The sequence below is a fragment of the Myotis davidii genome, unplaced genomic scaffold, assembly GCF_000327345.1.
Source record: "Myotis davidii unplaced genomic scaffold, ASM32734v1 scaffold24, whole genome shotgun sequence".
Lineage (NCBI taxonomy): Eukaryota > Metazoa > Chordata > Mammalia > Chiroptera > Vespertilionidae > Myotis > Myotis davidii.
The window spans coordinates 5,393,784-5,405,366 of NW_006298312.1; the positions used below are offsets into that span (position 1 = coordinate 5,393,784).

Sequence of the window (11,583 nt, forward strand, 5' to 3'; positions counted from 1 at the left end):
TTTAGGATTTTGGTTATAAACCAAAGGAATCCAAGGCTTTCTATTTAATTAAAAGTTTTATTAAGCTTTACAAAAGTACCGTGGTTGGAAAAAGTATTGTTTCCTTTTCTCAGCACATATATCTTGTCCGTCATTTGTATCAAGATATACTAGTTTAAAATTCCTGGGCTTTTGATTTCAAAGTCTGTATTTTATTTATGTAACCTCTGTTCTAACAGCATAAAAATTCAAAGTGAAGTTTAATGCTTTTCAACTTTGTCAAAAATTCCTCCCATTTTATTTGGCTATTATTTCAATATCCTTATTTAGTTATTAAAATTGAATAAGAGGAATTATAAAAGTTTTAGGTAATCAGAAAGAGCTTATTACTAGCCCTTTAATGTTAAACAACCCCCCACAAACAAACAGACAAAAAACAGTAGCAATTCTTTTAAAAATATCCTAGAAGGAACACTGAATTAGGACAGAGAAAACGGAAATTCCCATTCTGATATAACCATCTAACTGAGGGTTCATGACTAAGTTATTTCACTTCCTTAGACCTTGGTTTTCTCATAGGTCATGATAAAAACAAATAGGGAAGCAGGATTCAAACTTGTACTTCTTCCAAGGAGCACCCAATTTGGGGCACCAGTAGTAATATAGGAAGACCTAGGCAGTGTGTCTACAGACAAGATTGTAACTAGATAATTCAGGACAAACAATTAAGGAAAGTTCAATTAGCTATTGCCTTAATGAATTTCAAAAAGTATCAAAGTACTACCGTGTTAACTTTAAAATGGATTGCAAAACAGTAAATTGAGTGAGGCTAGGTATATTGTATATACACACTATTCAACACTATAGATATTTCGTTAATATATGAGAAAATAATTTTATTATAAATATAGACAACACAGTTTTTTTTTTTAACTCAATTATTATGCAGGCTTAATGTCACTATTTCCTAACAAATTAGTTTTAAAAGAGTTATATTTACTTATTTTCCTTTGACTTGCTTTTGATCTCTGCTCTAAAGAAAATATAATTTTCATTTTTTTCTTTCAAGTTTCTGGTACCGTTGTAATTAGCTAGTTGTTAATATTAGGAAAGAAGCATAAGGGAGACCAGACATTATCGGCCTGTTAATTGGGCAGCTTCACTAAGAAGGTGCAACTTCACACTCCCCAGGGAACCACTGGCCCATTTCCTTGCAGCTTATTGGGGGGTGGAATTGGACAAAGCGGAAGATGAGTGCATGCACAGTGAATTGGGGTGTCACAGGGAAAGTGGCTGTCAGTCAAGCCTGGGGAACCATGAATTGACTAGAGTAGGGCAGGGCCATTGCAAACCTGCAAAAATTTGGGACTATACAATCCCCTAAACAAAAGGAGTTCATGTTCTCTCTCGGTCCTCTTGTTCCTGCTTCCTTGCGTTAACCTGTGTTTCCTACATAGCCAGTGGCCATGTGGACCTCACATGTAAGGGACTGATGACCTGTATCTGAGAACACAAACTAAGCTAGCCTGATGCTGGATTAGACTGTTTCTCAACCTAGGATGGAAACTTGGGATACTGGCTTTGATGTTAGCCCTGCTAAAAGCAAAATGGACTTCTTCCGAGGAGGCTAAAAGGCTAATTCCAATGTAACCCTGATATGTGGGGGTCGGGGGGGGTGTGCTAGCAATCTGAATCCATGCCAGCAAGCTCAGTGTACATCCTTGATAACCTATGATTAAGTCATGACCTCTTTCCCAGAAACTGGTCTTGCAGAACCTGTTACAGAGGCCATAAAACTGTGAACAGTGCACTGCCCCGGAGGGAGGGTTATTAATGCTGGCGCCAGGCCAGACCATCAGATATGGCCTGGAGACCCCCAACACCTGGGGGCCTTCTTGCAAGGTCCGTGAAAAGGATCAGAAGCATAATCCATATCTGCTGGAAAAAGACCCCAGGAAGATATAAAGGAGAAGCCGTCTGCATGTTACTTTCCTCAGATTTGGAAAGTTACCTTGATAACCTATGATTAAGTCATGACCTCTTTCCCAGAAACTGGTCTTGCAGAACCTGTTACAGAGGCCATAAAACTGTGAACAGTGCACTGCCCCGGAGGGAGGGTTATTAATGCTGGCGCCAGGCCAGACCATCAGATATGGCCTGGAGACCCCCAACACCTGGGGGCCTTCTTGCAAGGTCCGTGAAAAGGATCAGAAGCATAATCCATATCTGCTGGAAAAAGACCCCAGGAAGATATAAAGGAGAAGCCGTCTGCATGTTACTTTCCTCAGATTTGGAAAGTTATTCCCTGAGTCCGCTGGCATAAATGAACAGTGTCACTCCTTTTTCCTAAAGCTTTGCTTGGTTTTTCTCTGATCTTCTACAACATTTCCTTGGAAGATCAAAGCAAAATGGGACCTTGGAAACTCAGGGGTTTAATTGATCAGAAATAAAGCTTTCTACAATACCACGTCCTCCCCTGCAAGTCTCAGAAAATTCTTTTTCTGGGGATATCACAAGAAACCCATTCCCACTAGCAACCTGTAGAGATGTGGAGATCTTTACATTGATAACATCTGGATTTTTATTTTCACTCTCATACTTTCTTTATGATTCTCCTTTACATGTTTCCCTGGGTCATTTATTCTCCTAGGTATTTTTTTATTTTATTTTTCATTACACTTTCTCAACATTAATCTCTACAGTCATTGCTGAGTACCAATAGAGTTTAGTCCAAAGGATATTATATCAAGAACAATTCTAGCATAATAAAAGTGATAAAGGAGAAATAAGAACTGTTCTTGAAAAACAGATTTTCCTTTGCTGTAAGTCATGTATATTTTTTTAACAATTCTGTTCAAACACTGATCCAGTCTCTTTAATTTTTCAGTCCATATGCCACAAAAATCCAATTGGCCACATGTTTGCTAACCTGAAGGTGAATCCTCTCTAAGAATTCCTGCAGGGTCTTGGATTTTTCTCTTCCACTGCTTCGGCGTGTCTTTATTTTCCTAGGGGCTGATTCCTCTTCTGAGATAACATCCACATAAATAAATTTGAAGTTTCCCACCTTATTGTTTAACATTCCTGTCCACATCCCCATTGGTGTTTTGCAGATGATGTCTATGATGTCACCTTTCTGAGGACAAAGAAATATGCAAATCAAATTTCAGAGAACTCTGGTGCTATTGTAGAAAGAATGGAATAATAGAAAATAGAAGAATGAGGGCATTATGCTAAAATGATTCCAAGATAACAAATAAGTATAAGAGGAAATTTCTTTTAAGAGTTTGAGGAAGCCCAGCTGGTGTGGCTCAGTGGTTGAGCATCGACCTATGGACCAGGAGGTCATGGTCAGATTCACAGTCAGGGCACATGCTCAGGGTTTGGGTTTGATCCTTAGGGTGGGGCATGCAGGAGGCAGCTGATCAATGATTCTCTCTCATATTTAATGTTTATATCTCTTTTCCCCTCTCCTTCCCTCTCTGAAATTAATAAAATATATCTTTTTTAAAAAAGTTTAAGGAAACTACTAGTGACAACAAAGAAAACAACATGTTGAAGAAAATATCCTACATGCATTTGATGACATGTTTTTGTGTTTGATATCCTATCAATTTGTCAACTTTTATTTGTAGAGCACAATGTAATTTGCAAAACATTTTTGCACAAATGAAGTCATTTTATGCCCACAACACACGTCTTAAGTACATATACAAGGTGTCATTGTTTCTATAAATATTACAGAAAAATAAACACAAACATTAAATAACTTCCCAAGAGCTTATAGGAATTTAATGGCAGAACCAGAACTCAAGACTAAGTTGTCTGAAATAAAAAATGATGATCTTTTCACTCATCCTGTCAAAGTACTATGTATGTAGCCAAACTCAAGCTGCTATTCCTGGAGGGGCTCCCATATTAGGGAAAGGGAGAAAGAGAAATCTGTGATTCAGTTTGTGCCTCTCATCCACAGTACAAAATAAACACACCTAAATTATTGCATTCATATAACATAATGAAAGTGTTCAGAACTTTGTACATACCAAATACATAATAAAAGTATGTATGCACTAACGATAAATTGTTACTTAATTATTCTAGAGAGGACAATTCTTAGATCAAGCTCTCCAACAAAGTTTGGGTTGAAGTATCAATGAAGCACATTGGGATAGACAAAGAAATTGGTCTTTTTCTTTATTTGCATATGATACTATCTGGTTACATGCTGCCAGTTATTGGAAGAGCAGAAAACCCCACAGGGATAATTATTTGTAAAGAAAATGGATATCTATGCAAATACAGTGCCAACATTTAAGAGAATAGTTACTCCCTTGAGACATAACTTTCTTCCCCAGAGAAGACATTATAGTTTCTCATAGTTTTGCCATATTAGGGGTCTACCCCTAAATAAACAAAGCATTTAGTCGGCTACTAAGAATATTTTTTCCTGCTGCTCTGTGAATGTATATTCTAACATCTAAAACACAGATTTTATTTGTGAAGTAGAATTCAGTATGATTAAAAAATCTGGGCTTTCTGATTTGTAACTGTCTGCCTCTCTGACCCTATGAGCTTTCATCTAGCTCTTTCCTGCCTTTCACTATAAGGGCATCAAATCTTAGGCTCGATGGGATCAGCTAACCAGTCCCAGAAAATCCCGAGAAGCTCTGAAGGGAGTTTCTAAGCATGGCAGCCCTCTGCCGCATACTTCCTAGTATCTTAAAAACTTGTAAAAATTGTACATTCCAGGAAAGGTCACCAAGCAAAGACTCAATGCCATTTTGGATAAGATCCTTTTGCAGTGGTAACTGGGATTCTTATTGTGTCTTACAAGTTTTCTGCAAGCATCACCTAGGGCAGCACCAGAGGTAGTGAAGTGTCACAATACTGTAGGGATGGCGAACAGCTATCCTGAATCAAAATGTGTTCAGTTTATTCCCTTCTACTCCCCTCCATTCCCCAAAACAGGAACTAAGAAATGACTAAGGGGCCAATTGAAGAGAATAATGCTTTCTTCTTCCTTCAACTGAGCTTGCTCAGGTTTGATACCACAGGATGGACAAAGAGTTGTGTGCCTTGAATGTTAAATGATAATATCAATACTTCATAACTTATAAATATTGGTTAACATTGGCTTGGTGCTGACAATATAAAAATTCATAAATTCTGTCCTTTTAGCTATATAGCACTTTGTGTTACTAAAAGGAATAATTTGACATCTATACAATGTTTTAGCACTAAACCTTCTTCTATTTGTGCTGTTGCAACCAGCTCCTCCCCTTAAGTATAAGCAGGATAATGAAAATGATGGATTTCTCCCCTGTGATTATGTTGTGTTACATGACAGAAGGGACTATACAGATGTAATTAATGTCCCAGACTAGTTAATTTTGTAATTATCTGGGCATTTCTGACTTAATCTGGTAGAAGCTCTTAAAAATAGAGATATTTGAAGCATGATGAGTGTTTCTCCTGCAGAAGTTGTTACAGAGAGGGCCGCGGCCGGCCGCCTCCAGGAGCTAAGGATGACCCAGGGTGCTTTCCAGGAAGAGAGAATGAGACTCACTCCTACAACCACAAGTAACTGGATTCTGCCCACAGCCAGTGAGCTTGGAAGATGACCTGAGCTCAGGCGAGATCACATTTCCAGCTGGCACCTGATTTCAGCCCAGTGAGACCTTCAGCTGATGAACCATGTCCAAATTATGACCTTCAGAACTATGAGAAAACAATACATCTATGTTGTTTGAGGCCTCAAAGTTTGTGGTAATCTGTTACACAGTAATAGAAAATGAATACAGAGGATAAGAGTAAGACGAGGGAATTCAGGAGGGAATATCATTGGTAGGAAGATGTTTGGTTACTCAGAGTAACCAATTTAAGTACTGAAGTTGCCCCAGACAAGTCTGGTTCCCAAGGCCTTTGCTCTGCTGGACTCTTGCCTAATATCACCACCTTTTCTCCCTCTCCCTTGCTTTATTATATTCACTTCAGGAATGATCAAGCAGAGCTGGGCACCTGCTTTCAGGAAAATGTACACAATCCCTTCTTCTCTGATAGGCTTTGATTATGCATTATCTACATAACAGCAGCTTACGCTAATAGCCCTAGCAGCTTATGCTAATAGCCCCAAGGACTGATCCCAACTCTGCCTGGCATGTTATGTTTAAACTCTTGCCACAGCAATCTGGTCTCCAGTTCTACCCTTGGGAAGAACAGACTCACATCCCCTCCCCCGAGTTCTCACTGCTTGCCCTTGAGAAACAGATCACACAACCAGCACTGGACACACCATACAGAATGCAGATGTGTGTGCACACACCTTGATTTTGAGGGAGTCAGTGTCATAGGGGCTTGGCGTGAAGTCGGTATGCACTCTGGCGCGGCCACAGAATGTTCCAGAATAGGGGCCCTCATCATCGAGTCGAAAGCTGTCCCGGTTACTTGTGCCATCTGAACAGCTTGTGATTCCACCTGAAGGAGGCAAAGCAGAGGTTAACAGTTCTCATAGAAAGTTCATAACATTCTGAACCATCACCTGGAACCACTAGCAGGGACGATGCTGAAACATCGGATGCCATCCTCCCTCAGAGGCTCCAAGGACCCATCCTGTTTCTGCCTCCCAGTCACTCTCCATCAGCGACCTCCATCCTCTGAGCCACTTTGGACCTTTCTCCAGCCAATCCGACCACTCTCTCCTCAACCACTAACCCAAATATCATCTGACTTTGGACAGTGTTTTGAGTATGGGTACTTGTTAAAGAAGCAGATAGTGTAAACTTAACTCCCTGGACAAGCCAAATAATTAAGTTTGTACATATGGCTTTCAAAAATGTTCTAAACTAGACTTTTTAAAGCTGCTCTAAATCCTTGCTCTTTGGTCTTCTTCCTTTATGACTTTGAACCTCAGGGGATTAAGAGGAAAGTGATTCTATTTTGATGTGTGTCTGGGGGCAAGGATTCTTTCCAGTGGAAGTCACTCTTAGTGTCCCCCTCTCAGTGTCACTTCACTTTCTCCTTCAGTGGGCCTTTGGGTGCTCAGTTCAATGACCGACAGCCTCAGTTTCTCAACCATGAATAACAATAATTGTGGAAACAAGGTCAAGATCCTTAGGGATGCTCCATATTGTATATGAACTGCTGTAAAAGAAGGGTAGTTTCTTCTAATTACAGAAGTAAGTTGTACGTAACAGCTAAGTGAGCCACCGTCTCCTCACACTTCCCTTTCATGACCACCCTGGGCCCTGGTTTTCCATGGTACATTCTAGTTAATAAAATTCTTCCCACATTCAGCATCACACTTCAGAATTTTAAAATTGCCAGCAGAAATGAATACTAATGATATCTGAATTTCACACATGCAAAAATATAGCCTTCAAATGTTTCTACAGTTGCTTTTTAAACAAAATAACTGTTTAACAGCCAATAGGAAAATAGGAATAAAATTCAGGATATTTGAAACATCTGGTCTTTGCTATCTAAATTCAAATAACAGAAGCAGCTGATTTAAAAGGAAATGAAAAATAAACTGCAAAAACATTTAAAAGCGCTTACAAGATTAGAGGGATGTAAAACAGTGTAAAGTGCCCTGCAATAGCAGCAGTTTCCAAATATTGTAGCAGGATATGTGACTGAATCCCGAGTGATTGATCTTCTTAGGAATATATCAATGTTTAAAGAAAATCCTTTTTGATCATGTGCTGATTTCTTTTTGTCACCCAATTGGTGATATTCCTACTTTTTAATATTTCCATATTACTTTACTCTTTACCCACTAATGCTGGAGGGGAATTTAAATGTCAGAATTGACGTAAATGTCCTGCTTTATCCAGAATTTTTTAAGGAAAATAATGGAAAGGAAGGAAAAAATGAGAGAAGACAGGAGAAGAGAGAAGGGGCAAGGAGGAAGGGACATGGGAGAGATGAAAAAAAAAGAAAGAAAGAGAGATGGGGGGGGGGGGGAGGAAAGCAGCAAGGGAGGAGGAAAGAAGGAAAGAAGGAAAGAAGAGACAGAGAAGAGGATATTATTTATCTGAAAACTGTAAGTCATTTTAAAATTACTGATTCAATATAACACTAGTTCTCCCCAGCATATGTTTTTATTTTAGGGATGCAGATTTAATTACCCAACATGATCTTCTGAGGCATATCCCCAAGGACACTTCTGACAACAGTGTCAAAAGTTTCAAAATAGTACATAATTCTATCTAATATATTACGTAGCATTTTAAACAATAGCAATGCTTTAAATTCAACACACCATACATTTTTTACTATTTATCTTATCAAGTAGCTGGAAGCTTATTGCTAATTTGAGAAACCAGCCCCAGAGGAGCAAGTCTGTTGTTTTTAGTTAACTTAACCCAGACCTCCCATCAGGAACTTGTTCCTGTTTTGTAGCCTTACTTGATGAGCTCCACCCACTGTAGAGACTATCCATGGAATCGCTGGCTTTGAGGGAGAGCTTCTCTGTGTGAATCCCAATAACGGGGTCACTGTTCCGACACGGGAGGGCATCCTCTCCATCGTCCTCATCCTTCAGAAAAACATATCAGAGGTTAGGGTAGATCATTGCTTTCCCTGGAGATGCTCACTGTGCATAATGGTTTAACAAACAAGATATAGTTTAGCAATAAAGGACTTAGGAATACATCAATGTGAAATATGAGTGTCATTAATCTTAATTTCACTTCTTGCAAAGAAATGTATAGTATTCTTTAGATAGAAAATTCCTCATTATGGAATTCAACTAAAATTATAATAGTGCAATTTGTAAATCAGGATGAATATTATATCAAGATTATTTAACCAGAAATGTTAGATTATTGACATCTATGCTCCTTCTGTTAAAGACTTTTATTTCTTTATGTATGTGTTCTTTATTCCCTATTTACCACTATTACTAATCCTTTGAGATCTGACATTAAAAGTTTAAACTCTGCTTAGTTATTTCATGTCAGTTATTTGCACCCCATGAGATCACTAGATATGAATAAAACATGCACACTTCACAATTTTAAAGCAAAGCTTTACAAATCTCATACCATGCTTGCCACTAGTCAAGTGAAAAGCAAATCTTGCATAAATTTAGAAAGACAGACAATTTCAGAATAAATTACATCTGCTTGAAAACATCTCAAATGTTTCCCATATTTAGATAGTTTGGACAAAACTTATAAATTTCTTAATATTCATCAAAATGTCACTTAATAATCCTAATTTTTTAGCATTTCTAAACATTAATAAAACTTCAGAATGTACATTTGATTTACACTCAGTTTGATTCTCTGTTTTTATCCATTCATTTATCCTTCTGTTCAGTCATTCAACCCACATTTATAGAACAGTTTCTAAGTACCTGGCACTGTTTGGGGAACTAGGGATACAGAGTGAACAAGGTAACAGGATTATTGCTCTAATGAGGTACATTTTAGTGTCAGACAGTGTGTGTGTGTGTGTGTGTGTGTGTGTGTGTGTGTGTACTGTTTGGGGGAGGCATATGTAAACATAATAGGCAAGAAAAAATTAGAGAATAAGTGTTATAAAGGACATAAAACTGGATGATGCTAGGAGATTAGTTACTGGGTTTAGGGTTGGGGGAAGTTCAGTTAATTTAGAAGGAGTAGCCTGCAGAGACTCCTTCATAAGGTAATATATGCTCTGCATTGTTGGCCTGAATGATGAGAAGCTATAACTTATGTGAATATTTGAAGACAGTTTTTCAAGCAAAAGGAACAAATAAATATACTCAGAATTAACTTGGGTTATGCAGGGGAAACAACAAGAAAGGAGAGTGTGAGAATATGATCTAAGAGAAGTAGACTGGAGGCAGAGCACCAAGAACTTTATAGACCACGGGAGGGGGCCATGGAAATGTGCCACTCAGTCCTCTTGCTGAGGTGCCTTTCTTTGCTGACAGCCCCAGCTGTTGCCCCTCTGTCCCACCACTGTGTTTGCATGGGAGCTAGCTCCCTACCAACGACTGAAACAGTGGGATGAGTTGAGTACTGGTTGAGTCCATTCTGGTGGGATGTGAGGGCTCCTCTAATGGAAATCTATAGCTCAAGGAAAGAAAGCAGAGCTAATAAGGGAAGTTATGAAAAATAAGGAAAGCCAGAAAATGCCTAAAAAAACAAGGAAAGAGAATCTTTCATATGTAATGGAATCATCACAAAGTGAAATGCATCTGAAAAGTAATGTAAGAAGAAAGAAAATTGACCTTGGCAGCACAGAGGTCAGCACTGATTATGACAAACCGTCTTGGAAGTCCTATTGAAGTGGGCTCAACAGAGAATGGACATTAAACATATAGATTAATGGAACAGAATTGGGAGTCCAGAAATAAACCCATATATTTTGGATCAATTGGTTTTCAACAAGAGTGTCAAGAAAATAAGTAAAATGGGGAAAAATTGTCTTTTTAATGAAGTGTTGGGACAACTGGATATACACATTCCAAAAAATGAAGTTAGATTCCTACCACACACCATGTAGAAACATTAATGAATTATACACTAAAACTTAACAGCCACAACTAAACAACTCCTAGAAGGAAATATAGAAGTAAGTATTTTGAAATTTAAACAATGGCTTCTGAGATACAATGCTAAAAGCACAAGTGATGAGAGAAAAAAAACAGATACATTGCACTACATCAAAACTGTAAACACGTGTGCTGCAAATTATACCATCAAGAAAGCAGAAATAAAATCCACAGAATGCAAGAAAATGCATGAGATTGCAAATAAGATATCTGATAAAGGACTTGTATCCAGAATATATTTTAAAATGTGTACAAGTCCATTAAAAAGACAAGCCCGTTAAAAAGTGGGCAAAAGATTTGAATGAATCTTTTACCAAAAACAATACATAAATGGCTAATAAACACATGAAATGATTTTTAATATTATTAGTCTTCAAGGAGGTGCAAATTAAAAGCACATTGAGATTCTACTTCACACCCATTGGGATGGGTAGTATAGAAAAGACAGACAATGACAAGTGTTGGAAAGCTTGTGAAGAAATTGGAAACCTTATACACTGCTAGTGGGACTGTAAAATGACGCAACTGCTTTGGGAAATAGTTTTCCAGTTTCTCAAAATATCAGAGTTGCCTAAGAGAATGAAAAAAAAATATTTCCATGCAGAAATTAGCAAAAATCCTATATAATAAAGAGCTAATATGCAAATGGTCATCACGCCCTCATGCCATCACACCATAATAGCTCAGACACTCAACACTGGGGAGAGAGGTATGGGGAGCAAACAGGCACAAATGAGCTCATGAGGGAGGAATGGGGACCAGCCAGGCTGCAACCTGGGAGAGGGACAAGCTGCCCACCCCATGGTCGCTGGTGCCAGTGGCTGCACCGGCACCTGTGGCCCCTGGAGAGGGACAAGCCACACACTCCGTGGTTCCAGGTGCCAGCGGCTGGGGCTGCGCCTGCTGCCTGGGAGAGGGACAAGCTGCCTGCCCCACAGTATAGGGCACCAGCAGTTGTGGCTGTGGCCCAGGAGAGGGACAAGCCACCCACCCTGCGGTCCAGGGGACCTGCAGCTGTGGTCTGGATGAAGCCACCTGCCCATGGTCCCCTGTGGCTGCAG

General features: G+C 39.0%; 1 protein-coding gene across 2 annotated transcripts in view; it reads right to left on the reverse strand.

The window, feature by feature from the left end:
* Positions 1 to 11,583, reverse strand: part of SAMSN1 (SAM domain, SH3 domain and nuclear localization signals 1) — a 55,727-nt gene that overhangs the window by 20,742 nt on the left and 23,402 nt on the right. For both annotated transcript variants that reach the window (XM_006773940.2, XM_015570600.1), the window contains exons 4-6: positions 8,386 to 8,515; positions 6,302 to 6,453; positions 2,909 to 3,115 (exon numbers count right to left, since the gene is read on the reverse strand). In XM_006773940.2, the coding sequence (XP_006774003.1) occupies positions 2,909 to 3,115; positions 6,302 to 6,453; positions 8,386 to 8,515 (489 nt within the window). The remainder of the gene's footprint in view (positions 1 to 2,908; positions 3,116 to 6,301; positions 6,454 to 8,385; positions 8,516 to 11,583) is intronic.